The sequence below is a fragment of the Trichechus manatus genome, unplaced genomic scaffold (genome assembly GCF_000243295.1).
Source record: "Trichechus manatus latirostris isolate Lorelei unplaced genomic scaffold, TriManLat1.0 scaffold00054, whole genome shotgun sequence".
Lineage (NCBI taxonomy): Eukaryota > Metazoa > Chordata > Mammalia > Sirenia > Trichechidae > Trichechus > Trichechus manatus.
Window position 1 is genome coordinate 2,117,929 of NW_004443990.1, and position 21,817 is coordinate 2,139,745.

A 21,817-nucleotide genomic window follows, 5' to 3' on the forward strand; every position below is an offset into this window, starting at 1 on the left:
TATCAAGTCAATTCCGAATAATCTAAAATATTGCCATTGAGTTGCTTCTAACTCATAGCAACCCTATAGGACAGAGTAGAGCTGCCCTATAGGCTTTCCACAGCTGAAATCTTTATGGAAGCTGACTGCTACATCTTTCTCCTGTGGAGCAACTGGTGGGTTCAAACTGCTGACCTTTTGATTAGCAGCCATGCACTTTAACCACTGCGCCACCAGGGTTCCTTTCCAACTAAACTACAAAGGTTAAAGTACTTGTGGAATGACATTTTATTCATAATACTAGAATTCCTGGAAGTTAAATTTCTCAGCTTTCAGGAGATTGTTTAATAATGACATTAACATCTCATTTGGACATGTCACGGTCAAAATAGGTAGACATGTAGTTGAATTTTAGGTTTATCCATATATTGATAATGAGATATTTGTCTAGCAGTAATCTTACAATGAAGTATCATAAATTTTTTACATGTTTTTTCTTCCTATTATTCTCTGAGCACAAGGATTATTTCTTTTTCACCTCTTTGTTCCTAGTGCTTAGCATAGTACCCAAAGATATTTGTTGAATGACCTGACTCGTATCATGGCTCATAGTTCTATAGGCCGATAGGTTGAAACTGCGTAGGTTCTGTTTTTTGAATTGGCACTCTCTGCAACAGGGGACATAATTCAAAACCTGCTCTAAATCTTTTCAAATTCTGATGAGGAGTTTTGATTAGCGTCTTAGTCTGGGTCCTCTAGAGGAGCAAAATCAGTGAAGCGTATAGATACACATCAAGAGAAATTTACTTCAAGGAAATGGCTCATGCAGTTGTGGGGGCTGGCAAGTCCTAAATCCGTGTGTCAGGCAACAGGCTGAAGACCTGTACTGGCTCATGTGGTTGCAGAGGCTGAGGATCCCAAAATGTATAGGTCATACGGCAGGCTGGAGACCTCTGCTGGCTCACAGGGTTGTGCGGATTTTGGCAGCAGGCTTACATCCCAAGAACTGGAGAAGAGTTCAGAAAGAGAGTGAGCTTTGCCAGAACATCCGTTTATGTACTGGCCATACCCTCAAGGAAACTCTCCTTTCAACTGATTGGCTGCTTACATCAGATCCAAAATGGAAGGTGATTACATAGTGTCTGTCAAACCACTGAGAGTAATAACCTAGGCAAGTTGACATATGACATATAACATTAACCATCATAATTAGCATTAATGTGAAACAATTATAGAATAAAATTTCTTTATAACCTGACCTTAGGTAAATTTGCCAGTGAGGCAACCATTTCTAATCCTGTTTGGTGATATGTGATATTCTTAGATGAATGCAAGTAGTGTCATCCATTGTTGTATCTCTCTTTATCTTATTTTTAGGTACAAGATATCTGCTTCAGTCATGACTGTCGCTGGGTTGTGGTCAGTACGCTCCGGGGGACTTCCCATGTTTTCCCCATCAACCCTTACGGTGGCCAGCCTTGTGTTCGTACACATATGTCACCACGAGTAGTGAATCGCATGAGCCGTTTCCAGAAAAGTGCTGGGCTGGAAGAGATTGAACAAGAACTGACGTCTAAGCAAGGGGGCCGCTGTAGTCCTGTTCCAGGCCTATCGAGCAGCCCGTCTGGCTCACCTTTGCATGGTAAACTTAATTTTCTCTCTCTCACTATCCCTTACAATCCTCTTTCCCTCTGATCTTAATTTATAGATTTGGGGTAAAAAGAAACATTTATTTTATTCTGTTCATGCATAGATAATATATTAGGCTCATTTTGGAACATTCTTAGTTTATTAAATCATTTAATAAATTGAGGCTAATATGGTAATGGTGACCTCCCTAACTTTTTCAGTATATAAGGGGTACCTTGTATCATATTTATGGAATATAAAGTTTGAGACTGTTTTCATAGCTGAACATCTTAGAAGAATTCTGTTTCTTCTAAAACATACTATTTTTAGCCAAGGTCAGTACTATAGTCTCTTAAGAAATATTAATTGTTAGAGAGGTCTAGTACTATAGCTCATTAAGAAATATTTATTGTTAGAGAAGAATACTCATAAGTCATGTATATTTTTAGATAGAGCAACATTATATTTCATTTTAAAGTATCTCCCTGTGGGTGGTTCAAACCGTTAAGTACTCAACTACTAGCCAAAAAGTTGGCTGTTCAAACCTACCCAAAAGTGCCTTGTAAGACAGGCGTGGTGATCTGCTTCCAAAAGGTCACAGCCTTGAATATCTTATGGAACAGCTCTAGTCTGCACACGTGGGGTCACCGTAAGTCAGAATTGACTTGATGACAAGTAACAGCGACAGTAGCAGGATTTCTGCTAATAAATTGCAAAAAATGTTCATAGCTCAGTAATTTTATCTCAGAGCAAATAGTTGTGCAACTATCAGCCCAATTGAGAAATAAAATGTTAACAGAATTCCTCCTTTGTGCACCTCTCCATTTATGTAAATCATGATTATGACTTTTATGTTAATCACTTCCTTACTTTTTAAAAATAGTTCTGATCCAAAGGAAGTATCCTTAAACACTGTTGTTTCACAAATGGAATCATAGACTATGTATTCTTTTACCTTTAGGTTCTTGTCTTTTAACATTATGTTTGAGATTCACTCATGTTGTATCACATAAAGCATGTAGTTGTAGTTAATTTATTTTCATTACTGTTACATATCCCATTGTACATTTGAGTGGTTTCCAGTTTGGGATTATTATGTATAATGGTTCAAAGAACAGTTTTGAACTTGTTACTTGGTGTACTCATTTGAGTGAAAATGCTAGGTCATAATGTATGTAAGTCTTAAATTTGTAGACACCACCAAAGTGGCTATACCATTTCATTCCCATCAGAGAGACTGAAAAAGTTGGTTGACATTAGATGACACTTTTTCTAGAGCATTGCAGATTCTTCTTGATTGATGACCATCTTATGTTCTTTTCAAGAATAGAGAATTTTATATATGGGGATTATGGCCACCACAGAAAAGAATCCGTATTTGTTTTAACTTCTGCTTGAAAACATATTCTTTTGCAATACCTATTGAATTCCAGATATATATTTTCTGTAGGAAGTTTTAAGGTAGGCTGAAAAAATATGTATAGGTAAATGGAATACCACGGAGAAATAGTGTAACTCAGAAAAATTGGATTTCCATTTTCTTCTGAAATCATGCTTTATTCTTTGGCCCTATTGTTCTTATAATATAAGAAAAAGTTATATGTATTTAACTTAACTAGTGACCCATGGTCTTCAAGTTTGAAAACTTTTTAGAATCAGTCCTAGATGAATTGTCACTTTAAAAATTACTTAGAATTAAAAAAAAAAGTTTAGAAAGATATAATTTTTTAATATTTTCAGCCATTTGCAAGAAATAACTATTGTTTTAAAAAAGAAATAACTATTTACATTTTTTTGGTGTAAATTTTTTTGTTGTGTATTTAGGTATTGTGTTAGGTATCTAGTGCTGCTATAAGAGAAATACCACAAGTGGACGGTTTTAAGAAAGAGAAGTTTATTCTCTCACAGTCAGCTAGGATAGAAGTCTGAATTCAGGGCGCCAGATCCAGGGTAAGTCTTTCTCTTTTTGTTGACTCTGGAGGAAGGTCCTCGTCATCAGTCTTTCCTTAGTCTGGGAGCTTCTCCGGACAGGAACCATGGGTCCAAAGGATGTGTTCTGCTCCCAGCACTGCTTTCTTGGTGGTATGAAGTTCCCCCATGTCTCTCTGCTCATTTCTCTCTTTTATATCTCAAAAGAGATTGGCTTAAGACACAGTCTTGTTGATCTCATCAACATAACTTCCACTAATCTGTATCATTAACATCATAGTGATAGGATTTACAACACATAGACAAATCACATCAGATGACATAATGGTGGACAATCATACAGTACTGGGGAATCATGGCCTAGCCAAATTGATAACATTTTTTGGGGCACAGTTCAGTCCATAATAAGTATATACTATAGGTTCTTTGAGGACTTTTCTCTTTATGTGTTAAATATTTCTCTTACCTTAAATTTTACCAAATACTTTATACATAAAGATTCAGTGTGCATGTGGGGCAGCTAGGTCAACAAGAGAAACCATAGAGGTATTAGTTGAACAGTTAAGAAGAATATATACTCTTTTCGTTTATACATCTTCATAGAATATTCTTTTGAGCTTCTTTTTTCTTCATGTTCTTTCTGTCCTATTAAGCAAACTACATACCAGGTGTTGTGCTATCCTTTGGGCACAAAATTAAGGTCATCCATGCCCTCATGAATCTTCTACTTCAGGGGCAAAGACAGACATTAAATGACTGTCTACAAATAACTTTTAGTATATCTTTTGTTGAAGGGTGCAAAGTGCCAATCAATGAAGAATTTTGTCATTTGTAAATAGGTGTCCCTGAGTAGCACAAATGGTTAAGCACTCGACTACTAGCTGAAAGTCTGGAGGTTTGAACCCACCCAGAAGCGCCTTGGAAGACAGGCCTGGCAGTCTTCTCCCAACTGGTCACAGCCTTGAAAACCTTATGGAGCATTTCTACCCTGCATGTATGGGGTCTTCATGAGTTGGAATTGACTCGTTGTCAGCTAACAATAAAAGGATAAATAGTTGAAGAGCAGTACTGGATTTCTGAGTTAAAATATACTGTTTTTTCTTAGCTTTGTTGCTTTCACAACTGTCTTCATACTTTTGTTAATAAACTTTATTTTTTGGAGCAGTTTTAGGTTTATAAAAAATTGTGCAGAAAGTACAGAAACTTTCACTATATCCCCCCCCCCCACCACACTTTGTTTCTCCTGTTAAACGTCTCGCATTCCTATGGTACATTAGTTACAATTGATGAATAATATTGACACATTGATCCAACAATTCCATTCTTCATATTTTTGTAGAAAGCTAACAGAAGAAGTCTCAAGTAGGAGATTTAAGACATTTTGACAGTATTGTAGTACTTAATTGTAAGATTTCCTTTAACATGTGTTAAATTTTTGTTATCTCAAGAATTTGATCCCATTACTCTGTAGTTTTTTTCATTTTTGAAGTACAGACATTGGAGTGATGGTCATTTTTCTTCATGTTTTTCTTGTACTTTCATGTCAAAACAAAATGGGAATTGTATTGGTTAGTTCTAAAAACGATGTATTTACAGTTTGTGTGGGTAAACAGTCTGATGCTGGTCAAAAACAATGTAAACCTTTGAACAGGGAGGGTTTCATCTTGAAAATGAATCATGCTTTGGCGGTATTACAGTTGTTTGTTTGTGCTCTTTTTAGAAAAGTAAAGGAAACTGTTAAATAACAGTTGATATAGGGGTATTTCCTTTTTATTCCTTGGAGCCAGTCCAGTTTAGGTTAGGATTATTTTATCTGTCTGCCATGTTTTTTACTTAGTGAAGGGTGTTTATTTATTTTAAATATATACTTTCTAAATATCTCTTTCATTTTCTGTCTTGTTGTCTGGACCTTCGTCTCGATGAGGAGATCTTAACTTAGGGTCTTTGAACATGGACAGGAAAAAAACTCTTTATATTCACTTTCCTCTAACTAAATTAAGCATTTCTTTGTATTATGAATGTAGACAACTTATCACAGTAATATTAGCAGTATGACTTTGTTGCCAGTAAAAACTGCAAATGACTTTTTATCATATTATGTATGAAATATGTATCTTGAAATGTCTTGAAATATTACTTATGTTCATCATTTCTTTGAAATTTTGTATATTATTATGTAAATTTTATCTTAATATTAAATTATTATAAATATTATAATAACATCTTAGTAACTATTTCCATATGATTTGTTTCCTTTTTATTTCTGTATACTTTATTTCATGCATTTACCAGTATTATTCTGAGAAATTCCACAGACTTCCCTTATCCTTCCCTCATACTGTCTGAGAAGTCCATGACACAACAATGATTAAGAACCGTTGTGCATCATTTCTCACCTTGTATGTTACAGTAGTCACCAACCTTTACTCCATGGCTTCTTGTCACTACTCCTCAAGCACTATATTTTTACTGTCATGAGAAGTTTTCTTGTTAAATAGAAATATGATCTGCACTTTTCTGCTTAAAACCTTTCAGTGTCTCACCCTACTGTTAAAATGTTATAGAAGGTCCTTCTGGCCCATCTTATTTTCAGCATCTTATTCTACCACAACCATATTTCAGTACCTTTCCCTGAATATGCCATTTCTTGGAACTTTTCCTATTTCCACAGTTTTCTGTACTTGAAATAATCTTTACCTCTTTGAATGCCTAGTAAAACCTTACTTGGTTATGATCTAGCATAAATATCCTTTCCTGTCTTAAACCTTTTCTTGATGTTGTGTCATCTGTGATAGCGTAGGTATTGGTACTCTGTACGTACTTTTATTATATTATCATGTGGTAATTATTCTTTGACATGCCTATGTTGCCCATTAGATTGACTTAAAGACTTTTCTTGTTTGTCTTTGTATCTCGGCGTGTCACATAATATTTGGTAAAATGGAGACTCTAAGACTTCTGAGCCAGACTTTTGAACCATCTTTAGAATTTGTTCTATAAAAAATGACTTAAATTTTTACTTGTCGGAATGAAGAATTTTCATTCATGATGTCTTTGCTTTTCACTTTAATATCTGTAAAATACATTCATTTGTTCAACAGCTACTAATTAATGTTTAATATGTCCAAGCACTGTTCTGAACTCCAGGAATATAGCAGTGAACAAAAGTAAAAAACTTCCTGTCCCCACTGACTTTCTGGTGGAGTGAGATGAGCAATAAATAGCCTTAAATAAATGAACTGTATGGTATGATAGGTGGTTTAAGGTGCTGTGGAGAAAAGTAAAGCCAGGAAGGGGAATAGGGAATGCCTGGGAGAGGATAAATAGTAATTTAAAGTTAACATGCTTCCATCGGGCCTTACTGAGATGATGGCATTTGAGTAAAGACCTGATAGAAGTAGGGGAGAAAGTCATCTGGGGAAAGTACTCCAAGCAGAGAGAACAGCCACTGTGAAAACCCTGAGGTGGGAGTGTGCCTGGTGTGTGTTCAAGAAGGAACAGAATGGAGGCCAGTATGGCTGAAGCAGAGTGTGCAAGTGTGCAAGGAGATGAGGTTAGAGAGATACTGTAGCCAGATCACGTCAGACTTTGACTTTTACTCAGGGTGATAGGAAGGCTGTGGAGGGTTTTGAGAATAGGAGTGGTATTATAAGACTGTGTCTATATTGAGATCTGTATTGAAAATGCACTGTGTAGGTTGACAAGTGTGTAGCCAGTGATACCAGTTAGGAGAGTATTGTAAAAATCCAGGTGAGAGAAGATGGGGGCTTGAGCCAGGTTTGAGAAGTAATTGGATTCTTGATATATTTCAACAGTAGGGCCATCAGAATTTCTAATGTATTGAATGTCAAGGATGAGAGAAAAGAGGAGTAAGGGTGCCTAGTAAGACATTTGACCTGAACAGTTGGAAGCATGTGGTTGCCATCAACTGAAATGAGGAAAGCTATGGGTGAAGTAGGGTGGTGCAAACAGTTAAGCCCTCAACTACTAGCCAAAAGGTTGGTGGTTTGAACCCACCCAGAGATGCCTTAGAAGACAGGCCTGGCAGTCTGCTTCTGAAAGGTCACGGCCTTGAAAAGTGTACGGAGCATAGTTCTACTTTGACACACATGGGGTCGGAATTGAGTAGATGGCAGCTGACAACAATTGTAGAAGGAAAACTTCCTGAGAAGTCCTCGAAGGCAAGTGAAGAAATTTATTTAGAGAGAAAGAAGTTATTAAAGCGTTCAATGCTACTGATAGGTTAATTAAGATAAGGATTAAGAAAAAGGCAAAAGACCATTAGATTTAGCAATGTAGAGGGCATGTGACTTTGGTAAGAGAGGTTTTGGTGGGGGCCTGATGGGAGTAGATTTAAGCAGGAAAGGGAAGAGAGAATTTGGAAACCAGTATTGACAAGCCTTTCAAGGAGCATTGATATAAAGGGAAGAAGGAAAATGGAGAAAAGTTAGAGGGAAAAGAGGAGTTGAAAGATTGCTGTGTTTTCTTAGTGGAATGGGAAATGAGGATGGTGCAGCTTTATGCATAAGGTGGAATGTGGGAAAACAGTCCTCTAGGAGACTTGGTGTTATGAATTGAATTGTGTCCCCTGAAAATATGTGGTGTAAATCCTAACCTATATGCCTGTGGTTATAATCCCATTTGGGAACGGTTGTCTTTGTATATTAATTAAGCGCAGGATTAGCTCATGATATTAATAATATTGTTCAATATTTTCCACATTCTGTTGGATTGCCTTTCTTTGGAGTGTGCACAAATATGGATCTCTTCCATTTGGTTAGCCAGGTAGCTGTCTTCCAAATTTCTTGGCATTATCTTGAGTCAGTCTCTTTTGAGATATAAAAATGATTAAACAAGCAGGCTAGGAAGCAGAGATGGGAGAAGAGAGATGCCAAGCCATATGAAGATTGCCCAGGAGCAGAAGCTCAGAAGAGACAAGGACCTTCCTCCAGAGCCAACAGAGAAAGAAAGCCTTCCCCTAGAACTGGCACCCTGAATACAGCCTTCTAGCCTCCTAAACTGTGAGAAAATAAATTTCTGTTTGTTAAAGCCCTCCACTTGTGGTATTTCTATTATAGCAGCACTAGATAACTAAGACACTCGACATTCCTTTTACCAGTTAGTAAATTTTTGTTGAATAAATAAAACATGTCTTCCACTACTGTTTATCCCACAACCAAATTTAATTACTTGCTGTTCCCTTTTATATACCTTTGCTTTCCATTTTCAGCATCTCGGTCCCACACCTGAATTGCTTTCTGCTCATTTCTTTAGGTGCAATTTCAATCCATTTTTCAGGGCCCAGTATATGATGTGCTTTCTTCCTCCACAAAAAGAGGTCTTATTTGTTGTATTTGTTCCCTCTGTATGCCCATTATCTACACTTATTGCTTACCATGTTCTGTCTATTATTTTTGATGATCTCCACTACTAAGCTGTTACTTCCTTAGGAAGGACCTAGAGTCAGAGTACCTGGAGTAGGATCTGTCCTCTATGACTTCCTAATTTTAGACAAGTTACTTAATCTACCTGCTCCTCAATTTTACATCTGTAAAATGAGAATAATGGTATTACCCACCTTCCAGAGTTACTGTAAGGATCAAAGCACTGTGAATCAATAGTGTTTGGTACATATCAGATACTCAGTAAAAGATTAGCTGCTGCCATTTGTGTTACTGAATTATCTTCAGCAAAATTTTAACTTGATACGAATAATATTGTTTGATAATTTCTGCATTTTGTTGTATCACCTTTCTTTGGAATGGGCACAGATATGCATCTCTTCCAGGCAGTTGACCAGGTAGCTGTCTTCCACATTTCTTGGCATAGACAAGTGAGCACTTCCAGCGCTGCATCCATTTGTTGAAACATCTCAGTTGGTATTCCATCAATTCCTGGAGCCTTGTTTTTCGCCAATGCCTTCAGTACACCTTGGACTTCTTCCTTCAGTACCATCAGTTCTTGATCATATGCTACCTTCTAAAATGGCTGAACGTCGACCAGTTCTTTTTGGTACAGTGACTCTGTGTATTCCTTCCATCTTCTTTTGATGCTTCCTGCATTGTGCAATATTTTGCCCTAAGAATCTTCCAGTATTACAACTTTAGGCTTGAATTTTTTTTTTCAGTTCTTTCAGCTTGGGAAATGCCAAGTGTGTTCTTCCCTTTTGGTTTTCTAACTCCAGGTCTTTGCACATTTCATTATAATACTTTACTTTGGCTTCTCGAGGCACCCTTGGAAATCTTCTGTTCAGCTCTCTTACTTCATCATTTCTACCATTTGCTTTAGCTGCTCTACATTCAAAACAAGTTTCAGAGTCTCTTCTGACATCCATTTTAGTCTTTTCTTTCCTGTCTTTTTAATGACCTCTTGCTTTCTTCGTGTATGATGTCCTTGAGTTCATCCCACAACTCATCTGGTCTTCGGTCATTAGTGTTCAGTGCATCAAATCTATTCTTGAAATGATCTGTAAATTCAGCCAGGATATATTCAGGGTTGTATTTTGGCTCTTGTGGACTTGTTTTAATTTCTTCAGCTTCAACTTGAACTTGCATGTAAACAATTGATGGTCTGTTCTGCAGTCGGCCCCTGGCCTTGTTCTGACTGATGATATTGAGCTTCACCATCATCTGTTTCCTCAAATATAGTCAATTTGATTCCTGTGTATTCCATCTGGTGAGGTCCTCATATGTAGTCGCCGATTATGTTGTTCAAAAAAGACATTTGCAATGAATAAGTCGTTGGTTTTGCAAAATTCTATTTATGGAATCTCCAGTGTTGTTTCTATCAGCAAGGCCATATTTTCCAACTAATGATCCTTCTTTTTTGTTTCCAGCTTTCACATTCCAAACGCCAGCAATGACCAATGCATCTTGCTTGCACGTTTGATCAATTTCAGCCGGTAGAAGTTAGTAAAAATCTTCAGTTTATTCGTCTATGGTGTTAGTAGTTGATGTGTAAATTTGCACAATAGTCAATATCAACTGGTTTTCCTTGTAGGCGTATGGGTATTATCCTATCACGGACAACAGAATGTGGAAATTATCAAATAATATCATGCTACTAAAATTTAGCTGAAGATAATTCAAAAGTGGTTGCAGCAGTACATTGACAGGGAACTGCCAAAAATTCAAGCTGAGTTCAGAAGAGAATGTGGAATGAGGAATATCCTTGCTGATGTCAGATGGATCTTGGCTGAAAGCAGAGAATACTAGAAGGATTTTTACCTGTGTTTTACTGACTATGCAAGGCCTTAAAAGCTGTGTAGATCATAACAAATTATGGATAACATTTCGAAGAAAGGAAATTCCAGAACACTTTAATTGTGCTCATGCAGAACCTGTACATAGACCACAAGGCAGTTGTTTGAATAGAACAGTGGGATACTGTGTGGTTTAAAATTAGGAAAGGTGTGTGTCAGGGTTGTATCCTTTCACCATATTTATTTAATCTGTATGCTGAGCAAATAATCCAAGAAGCTGGACTATATGAAGAAGAATGCAGCATCAGGATTGGAGGAAAACTCATTAACAAGCTGTGATATGCAGATGACACAACCTTGCCTGCTGAAAGTGAAGAGGGCTTGAAGCACTTACTGATGAAGATCAAAGACCACAGCCTTCAGTATGGATTACACCTCAACATAAAGAAAACAAAAATCCTCACAACCAATAAGAAACATCATGATAAACGGAGAAAAGACTGAGGTTGTCAAGGATTTCATTTTACTTGGATCCACAATCAACATCCATGCAAGCAGCAGCCAAGAAATCAAATAATGTATTGCACTGGAGAAATCTGCTGCAGAAGACCTCTTTAAAGCATTAAGAAGCAGAGATGTCACTTGGAAGACTGAGGTGCACTTGACCCAAGCCATGATGTTTTCAGTCACCTCATATGCATGCGAAAGCTGGACAGTGAATAAGGAAGACTGAAGAAGAAACACATTGGCGAAGAATATTGAATATACCATGGACTGCCAGAAGAACAGAACAAATCTATTTTGGAAAAAGTATAGCCAGAATGCTCCTTAGAAGCAAAGATGGTGAGACTTCATCTCCCGTACTTTGGATGTATTATCTTGAGGGACTAGTCCCTGGAGAAGGAAATCATGCTTGGTAAAGTAGAGGGACAGGGAAAGAGAGGAAGACCCTCAAGGAGATGGATTGACATAGTGGCAGCAACAATGGGCTCAAGCATAACTGCAATTGTGAGGATGGCGCAGGACCAGGCAGTGTTTCGTTATGCTGTACGTGGGGTCATTGTGAATCGGAAGCGACTCGACGCCACCTAACAACAACAATTAATATTGTTGTCACTGTTACTATGGAGGAGGTATCTAGAAATAATTCATTTTTCCTGTTCTTAGTACAGTGCCTCTTACCTAGAAAACAGAATAAATGAATGATTGAATAGCAAGTAAATTAAATGTAATTTTGAACTTATCATTCTGTACAGGCTTTTATAGCATTATTGGGCTCAGTATTGTTAAATTTACTTGAGACATTGTTTCTGAAATGAGTAAGACAACACAAAACTGAAAATATTACTAGTATTATTTTATAATTTTAACCTGTTTTTGCTAATTTTTAATACTGTACATTAGGGAATATAGTCTAATAAATTCATCTTTTCATGAGCCTTTGCATTCCTTTATTTTACAAAATAGTTTCCATTTTAGGTTCAAGAATATTGAGTCCACTCTGTCATCAGGCTGTTAGGAATTTATTTTTTCTCTATTGCCATGGAGTAAACAGAGGGATTTGGATACACTTCTGTAGTTCCCCAGGGTTCCTGGAAGTTTCTCCCTTCCAGTTAACTCTTGGTCCTCATAGGAGGAGTTAGCTTTTGAGTCACAGCTTTTGGCATTTGAATTCCAGATTCTGCTTCCCCCAAATAAGAAGTAGCTGGTGAGATTCTTAGCCTTTAGAGAAGGGCTCTGATTACTTAGACTTGAAGCCTCCATTTTTCAGTAAAGTGCTTTTGAATAACTGGCAGCATCACTTTCTTTTTAGCATCTGTGTAATACATTCTTCTTACCACTCAGAGATTCTGTTTATAGCCTTCATTTGATGGTTTCTTGTAATTATTTACTTTTGCTGATCAGTAGTTTTCTTGAGACAGACCACATCACAACTGTAAATACAAAGCAACCACACATTTCAGCCTTATATAGTTTCACCTACTTAAGACAATCAATAATAATGTGATGTTTCTTGACTTCTCTTTCCACATCACTGTTTACTTGTGGATTGAAGTTTCCATTTGTATGTTTTAATTTTTGCCAAGAAAAATCAATCATGTGCACTGTAGCTCTGCTTTAAATTTTATGCCTCATATGACATGGAGTATATAAATAGTAGATACATTTTAAATGGAGAAAAATCTTTTAGGCTATCTTAGTTTAGTACCTGGGTTTTTACTGGGTATATGTACTTTGTTTTGTTTAGCTGCAATTTTGTTTCTAATTAATTGTTTTCAAATCTAAGAAAATTTTCCTGGTGAATTTTTTGTATTATAAATTTTTTTATCATCTTTTTAAAAATGTTGCTATGACATTATGCTTGTCTGAAGTTTACTAAACACCCAAATCCTACATACTTTAAATATTTTAATGTCACTTTCTATAGTTTCTCAGAGTGATCGGATGAGTTCTTCCAGGAAAGCAGATTAAAAGAGTGACTTCATCATACCTTCCAGAAAGCAACTTGCTTTTGTTTAAGAAGCCCTAACTGAAGAAACCATCTAATCAATAAAGATTACATAGTTTTTGAGGAAAATAAATTACCTGTAGGGTCTCTTTGAGAACTCAAGATATCATATTGTCTCTAAATTAAAAACTAAAAAAAATTAAAAATTAAAAAATTCAGATGATAAAAACTAACTAAACCCTACTTGAATATTTTCTTTTTAATATACATTTCCTTTTGAATATGGCACATTTTTTCCTCTTTGAAAATTTGCCCTTAAAATAAATGTCAGATAAAGCAATTAGTGATTAAAGCTAACCTGAATTTTCTTGTTTTGCATTTTTACTGCTCGTGAAATATTTTGCCTTTTTCTGTGTATTTTTTACTTTGTTAAATTGTGGATTCTAGGTTTCAAAAGTTTTATTTTTAAGTGGTTAATGAGACCTACCTCTAGAGGGCGATATTTTCTCAACTTTTCTGTGATTGTAATCATGGCAACCCTGCCATGAACCTGGTGTGCTGTGGATGTTGATGTCTTATCAGATCATATAACAGCTCAGCTTCCCTTTTATTATGTTTTCTATGATTCACTCCTCAAAATCTTCTTAGAGAATTGGACTTTTGAAATATATTCCTATCAGTTATTATCCTTTTTGAGTACTTCATCCAGATACCTAACTTGTATAACTGAATTCACGGTTGAACAGAGGCAAATTTTTTGGTTATATCACTTCAGTAAGTTGTGTCACTATGTTCTGGAAATTCCTGTCTTTGATTTTCTATATATTCCCATTCAAGGACTTGTTATCTCTATTCTTTATGGTACCAGAGTGACTAAACCCCAGCACTGAGGCATTAAGATACAGCTTTATTAAACCTTTTAAGTTAGTGGTTGCTAAGAAATTCAGAGCAGTGCTTCTCAGCCATTTTTGGTTTTAGAAATGTTTTACATCCTTAAAAACTATTTATTAAAAATTGTTAAAGGCCCCAAAGTGTTTTTGTTTATTTGTGTTATATCTTTCTGTATTTGGAAACCCTGGTGATGTAGTGATTAAGAGCTACAGACCTATTAGAAATAAAATGGAAATGTAAAATTTTTATTTTAAAATATGAACATATAAACATAAATAACATTGTTGTATGAAAAGAATTATTTTATAAAACCAAACTTTTTACTGAGAAAAGTGGCATTGTTTTATATTTTTGAAAATCTTTTTAATGTTTCTCTCAACAGAAGATAACTGAGTTGTCCTTTCCCCCATGCATATGACATTACTATGTCACAGATCATGTGGCCTTTGGAAAACTCCAGTGTATACTTTTGAAAGAATATGAATAAAAAAGTCTTGTGTTATTTTGAAAATGGTTTTGATCTCAAAGACCCCCTTGAGAGGTTTTGGAGATCCCCCGAGGTCAGAGGACCATGTTTGAGAACCACTGGCCTAAAGGAGGAGCCCTGCTGATACAGTGGTTAAGAGCTCAGCTGCTGACCAAAAGGTCAGAAGTTTGAATCCTCCAGCTGCTCCTTGGAAACCCTATGGGGCAGTTCTGCTCTGTCCTATGTAGGGTTGCTATGAGTTGGAATCGACTCTACCAAAACAGATTTGGTTATTTTGGTTTGGCCTAAAGAAATCATATAATAGGACTGATAGTTAATCTCTGCTTTGCTTTTCTGTTAACCTTGGTTGGACTTTATTGTTTTTGTTTACTTTTTAAATATAATTTTTATTTTCTGTTCAAGAAATGGAGCCGTGGTGACTCAGTGGTTAAGAGCTCACCTCCTAATCAAAAGATCCGCCGTTTGGATCCACCAGCTGCTCCTACCCTGTCCTGTAGGGACTCTGTGAGTCAAAATTGACTTGATGGCTATTAGTTTTTACGGATTATTCAAGAAATACATGCATTTATTTTAAATTTCAAATAATACCATAATCTTATAATGAAAAACTGTGCTCCTCTGTCCCACCCCTCCCTACTCTCAGGTCTCATTCCCCAGAAACCTCTTCTTTAGACTATTGATAGTTTGTTCCCTGTTGTTTTCTCTTTCATTCTTTTCTGGAAATCCTGTTATTTGGATAATTTATCTCCTCCATTGACTCTTTAATTTTTTCACTTTTCTATTTTCCATCTTTTTGTCTTTGTCTCTTTGTTTTATGAGCATTTCCCCAACTTTATCTTTTAACCATCTTATTGCATTTTTATTTCTGCTACACGTTTTTAATATCCTTTTCTTTGCATGTTTTGTTATAACATCCTTTTCTTATAGATGTAATATTGTTTATTTATTTGAAAGATAATTATAATTTTTGAAGTGATATTTTGCTCCTTGCATTATCTCCATTTCCTTTGAGTTCCTTTTTCTATTTGTTTTTCCATGTTAGAGCAGTGGTTCTGAACCTTGGCTGAGCAGTATAATTAACCTGTTTAGATTAAAAAAATACTGATGCCTAGGCCCCATCTCAGACTGATTAAACCAAAATACTGACTTCAATGTCAGTTTCTTGGCTGATCATTCCTATTTTTATTCAAGGTAGGTTACTAAGGATTTGATTGGAAGCCCTGTTTATCCTCAGAAGGAAACCTGTCCTCTGTCGGGATAGGATTGTGGTTGTGGAGACTGGTTGGCATTGTACCTAGTGGTTTCTAGGGAGGGGAAGGAGTTACATTATTTTAATCTAGTTATTATAATAATACCAAGAGGATTTGGAGTAGCTATTAGATCTTCAAAGTAGATGCATGTCACTATTTCCTCACTTTTCCATTAAGGAAGATAATTAAGAGAATTCTGGTCAAGTTTCATTGAAATAGAAATTTTTCTTTGGAAACTTGGAGCTGGTATTTTTATTTGTTGAAGTAAATAAATGTAAAAATTACTTATCCAAATCTGGAAATGGGAGTTTGGTGGAATAACTGATCTTGTTAAAGTGATTGCATGTTCTTTTCTCTATGTACTTATCGAAAAACGAGACTTGACATATTTTTTTCAAATTTGGTTTTGAGAAAAATTGGAAAGGAAGAAGAGAATGGGATTAGGCTTCTTAGAGTATGTAATGATCAGTGTCTGAATGATTAACCCACATAAACAGATTTAGAAATTATCAGACTTGGAAGTAGCCAACATGAGTAGTCTGGAGCTTTGACTAGGAACTAGAAATTTGACCACTGGTTCATAGCTGCAAACTACAGAAGGGAAGGAGACTGGGGTCAGGGCTATGCCAAGGTTACACATACTGAGAAATAGAAACTATGATGGTTCTTAGCATAATAGGATAAATGACATTTTGAATTTGGAGGTGAATGAGAAAAGGAAAGGGATTTAAGGTTCATTGAAAGAGTTAGTAATATTGGATAATGTGTTTTTGCAGGTGAGAATATTGAAGCTAGAATGAGACACACGAGAGAAACTATTTAAGAATGGACAGAGTGGAATTAATGTGGGCATTGTTGTTGGCAGTGGCTTCGGAAGATACAGGCCATGCCATTTTCTGTGTTCACAATCATTATTTCTCAGGTGCTGTGTACCTAGGCACAGTCACGGTGTCGCTCCTCTTTGTGGTTCTCACTCTCAAGGAGTTTCTATAAAAGGAGTTTTTATGTATAGGTAAATTCACAGTTTTGCTTTTGGAAAAGTAACTTTAGAAGACAAGTAGTTGAACTATTTATAAAAATATTCATTATGATGTGCTGAGTTTGATTTCTTTTTTTGGTGAACAATTCTCTTTCACAAATTGTTGATAATTTAGGCAGCTAAATTGAGTGTGGGTTTCCTGTTTTCTTCTTGACCACAGTATGTAAGCATATTTTGATTAAAAGATATTTAAATGTTTTTAAGTTAGAAATAAAATATATGTGAATATAAAAGGTTTTATCTTCCCTGTTGTCAAAAATGTACTGTATTCCCATCTTTGTATGGTTGTTAAAATCTGTTGCTGTTTCCCATCTGAAGGAAATGCATCTTTGACACTTCTCATGACCTGAGTCATGATGCTGAAATAGAGCCAGAAAATATCCTTAACAGTCATGGGTAAAAAAAAGAAAGGCTTTCGTGGGGAGGGGGGCATGCGGTTGGGCAGGATGGTGTTGTGGGGAGAAGAGATTCTTTGCTATTTTGGTTTATATCTTTTTTATTTTAATTGCTTACAGTTTTCTACTGTATTGTTCAACAGAAAATACTTTGATTTTAATATTTAATTATTCCTCAAGTACACAATGTTTAATGCAGTTGAAAATGGCAAGTTTTGCAAATGTTCAATTAAATAATTTAGTTCTCCAAGACCAAAACATGCACTGTAAGTCTTGCAGTGCAGTACTTCATCTTGGAATAGAGTATTTATTTTTATTTTAAAACCATCTCTCCATACTTATATATTCACCAGCTTAAGTAATAAAGCTGTATTGGTTTAATCAAGCAGATAATTTTCCATGTTTTCTCCTTATTCCTATGACAGTAAAATGTTTCTGTTTTCTCTGTTGCCATGATACAATATTCATTGTGAGATAAGGGTGAAAATGGGATAGTTGGTTGTAGGTTATTTTCAAGAAAAAATTTCAGTGGAGAGTTATACTTTGAGGAGCCTATTTTATTCCAAGCTTGGTCTAAGTGATGCTAGATTAAGGATTTGAATTGTTGAGTGACTGCTATATGGATTTTTTTTATTCTGGGGATTTTTCACTAAGATTAAAACTGTTTATCTACACTTATGGAAGCAGCAGTCAAGAAATCAAATGATGTATGGATTACACCTCAACATAAAGAAAACAAAAATCCTCACAACTGGACCAATAAGCAACATCATGATAAATGGAGAAAAGATTGAAGTTGTCAGAGATTTCATTTTACTTGGATCCACAATCAACACCCATGGAAGCAGCAATCAAGAAATCAAATGCTGTGTTGCATGGAGGAAATATACTTCAAAAGATGTCTTTAAAGTGATGTAAAGCAAAGATGTCACTTTGAGGACTAATGTGTGCCTGAACCAAGCCATGGTATTTTCAGTCAACTCATATGCGTGCGAAAGCTGGACAGTGAATAAGGAAGATTGAAGAAGAATTGATGCCTTTGAATTATGGTGTTGGCGAAGAATATTGTATATACTGTGGACTGCCAGAAGAATGAACAAATCTGTCTTGGAAGAAGTACAGCCAGAATGCTCCTTGGAAGTGAGGATGGCAAGGTTTCATCTCACGTACTTTGGGCGTATTATTAGGAGGGACCAGTCCCTGTAGGGGGACATCATGCTTCGTAAGGTAGAGGGTCACCGAAAAAGAGAAAGACCCTCAATGAGATGGATTGACACAGAGGCTGTAACAATGAACTCAAACATAGCAACAATTGTGAGGATGGCGCAGGACTGGATAGTGTTTCGTTCTTGTACATAGGGTTGCTATGAGTCAGAATTGATTTGACAGCACCTAACAACAACAACAAAACTGTTCACTTCTGAACACTTAGTTGTAGTAGTGTATTTGACCATGATTCAGAAAAGTGAGAAATTTTGAGGATATTTTATAGTATAATAGATATGGGAATAGTCTGCTTCTTACGGTAAAAGACCCAAGATCTTTTACATACATACATCATACATATATGTTAAATATATACATATATGTGTATGTGTGTGTGTGTGTGTGTATTTGCGTTGTCCCATCTAGTATTAAATATAGTTTATTTACTGTTTTGTTTGATTTTCACTATTGAAAGAGTGACAAACTACAATCCTAATATTTAAAATGAGTAACAAATTGCTAAAACTTCTTAAATACATATAGAGCACCAGCTCGTAATAAATTTCCTTTTATCCTAGAATCTTGGAGTACTCTAAGGATAATGAACCAAGGTAATACATTCCCATTTATAGGGAGGAGATTTTGTCTACCCATTTTATAAATTTGGGATAACTGAATTATGAAGACTAAAGTGTCATATTGAAGAGATGCCACAAATGTAGTAGAGAGGAAATGTAGCCAGAAAATTTTTCTACAATATATTTAATTGCCTGACTTCACACACTTTTTATCTCTGAAACTTAATCAGAGACATTTCTTACATTTCAATAGAATTTTTCTCAGCCACTTCTATTTTTTTTTCCCCTTTTCTATCCTTGGATCTTGTAAATATTGTTTCTAACTCTTGATCTCATCTCCTTTTCTAGGCTTATTTTGCCTCTTTGTCTCTTTGACACTCCTTGTTCTTGGCCTACTTTATCCTTCTGGAGCAGTGCTGAAGTAACCTTGCTCTACTTATAATTTTAGCAACAGTTATAATATCTTTTAGACTTTTAATTTTTATGAATCAACTGTCAAAATTTCACGTGTAATAGTAGCTGGAACATTAAGACAATAGTTAACAGGTAAGAATGTATTCAGAATACAAAGAAAATGATTCATTAATATATATAATTATTCACGTAATATAATCAGTGCAGTTTTGGTTCTTTTGAAAGTGCAATTTTAATTCTACTGACATTTAATGAGCACTAGTACAAAGCTCCATGCAGGCTACCTTGAATGTAGTGGGAAGAAGGGATAACAATATTATTAATAACCTCAATCCCCATTTTGCATAAACTTGGATTCTTGTTTTCAACTCCCTTTTGTGGGAGATTTCTATTATTTTCCTACCTTCCCACCTCTGGCCAAAGTACCTTTAGTGATGTCTATGTGATATGAATTGTATCCTAGAAAAAAATCACAACTTTTTTTGCTTGAAATGCATCCAGACATGTAGTATTTCTACGAATTGCTGCCCAAGAAAAGTTATAGGGGAGAAAGAAGTCGATGTATAGTAAGAATTGTCCTATAACTCTTTCAGTCTTTAATCTTGTCATCTAAACTGTTTGCTGGTTGTGTTAATAGTCTTTTTAAAATATATACATATCTTATTCATTTTCTTTTAATTGTGTGTTCTCCTCTCCTTGGCTACCGTGAACAAGCATTGCTTCCACCCAGTTTGGTATGTGGGTCAGAAGGCACTGTTTCTCACCAGGGCGCTGCTATTTCCTCTTCCTACTTGAGTAAATTACAGATTATACTGGAACATGCCTGAGAAAAGGTCAAAAAGGAGGGTGAAAGTCCTAGAACTGCAGCTGGGAAGCTTGTCATTCTCATCTAGGACTGGGGGAAAAAGAAAGAGTGAAAGAGAGAGTCTCTTAACTCAACCAAAACAACCCACATGCAGGAAATTCCCACTGCACAGGATACTTTTTATACATTGTGAAAGGATTTTATTTGGTTTTGATTAAATAATTATTGAGTGTTTGGTTGAGACGGCTTTAAAGTTGGTTAGATGGCAAGCAAGAGCTAAGCAGTGTTTTTAACTTTTCAGAGCCTTGCTTTCCAGTGATTGTCTCAAAACAAGCTACCATTGTGTTCTTTTTGAAAAGTCAAGGAGTCAGGATCTTTTCTACTACGGAGTTAACTTAGTTAAATCCATTGGTATATTTTGGATTTTTATCCCTTTCAATTCCACAGCAGGATATTAAAAGCAGACCAAAAGCCTTGGTCTTCTGTGGAAAGCAGAAAGCACCCACCCCCAAAAAAAGATCCCCATCAAACTTATTACTGAATTTTTATTCTGGGAAGATATGAACAAGATAGGGAGTAGAGCATCTACATGTCTTAGAGAAGGGACGGTTTGGTAATGAAGACAAAGATAAAGAATTATTTGGGAACAGGATGCTCCTCAGGGGTGCCAGGGAATCACATTGTCATTGGCTTTTAGTGTGCCTCACTAATCCAAGTTCAGAATGCAAGAGTTCAAAATATTAGTAGACCAAGGACACAGGGAGGCTTATATCCTAAACAAGAGTGGATCTTGTAGATAAGCATGTGGAAACTTGATGAGAACAGAGTTTATTTGACACAGTTATAGGAGTCTAGTATATTGACTTGTTGGAAGGTTGTTATTGTAAAACTTCGAAAAAGTGGAATGTCTCAGTTGAAAAGGGCCTGTGTCCATGGTAAGGATGAAAAAGTAAGATTACATGTAGTGCTCTCCCATAAGCTAGTATCATCACTGTCTAGTGCTTTTCTGTTTTACAAATGCATTGTAAAAATGAATTTACACTGATTAGCCTTGTTTATGCCTGTTTATCCCGTGTTCCTAGTGACAAAAAGAAACGGTGCTACTTTATCCTCCAAATGCTCCAGTTGGTCCACTTTATTCCATTGTGGTTCTTTTCTCACACCTTCTATTCCTAAAGAATCTTCTTTTGATCCCATTAGTAACAACCTGTAGCTTGTGCTTTTATAAACTTACAGCAAAAATTTCGCCTTTCTCACTAATATGATGTTTTAAGGTACTTTCTTATCTACAGCACTGATTCCTTGACTGCTTAATGTTATTTTAACTGATTTCATTTGCCTTGGTTTGCAATATGGTATTTCAGTCTGTAGGATAGAAAAATTTTAAGAAAGAGAGGAGGAGGCATGTAATTTCACCTCTCTTTTTTTTATCTTCTTGTTCATATTTAAGAAGAAATACACAAGCGTGCGCGCGCGCACACACACACACACACACACACAATTACTCTGATACTCTGATAGTAACTGAAATGGTTGACAATGCCAAGATCTGGCTTTAGAAGTTC

At 35.9% G+C, this 21,817-nt stretch overlaps 1 protein-coding gene across 3 annotated transcripts in view; it reads left to right on the top strand.

Moving 5' to 3' along the window:
• Positions 1–21,817, top strand: part of BCAS3 (BCAS3 microtubule associated cell migration factor) — a 641,765-nt gene that overhangs the window by 268,033 nt on the left and 351,915 nt on the right. For all 3 annotated transcript variants that reach the window (XR_002824359.1, XM_012555963.2, XM_012555964.2), the window contains exon 15: positions 1,357–1,621. Coding sequence is in view for 2 of the 3 variants with exons in the window: in XM_012555963.2 (XP_012411417.1) it covers positions 1,357–1,621 (265 nt within the window). In the remaining variant the exon portion in view is untranslated. The remainder of the gene's footprint in view (positions 1–1,356; positions 1,622–21,817) is intronic.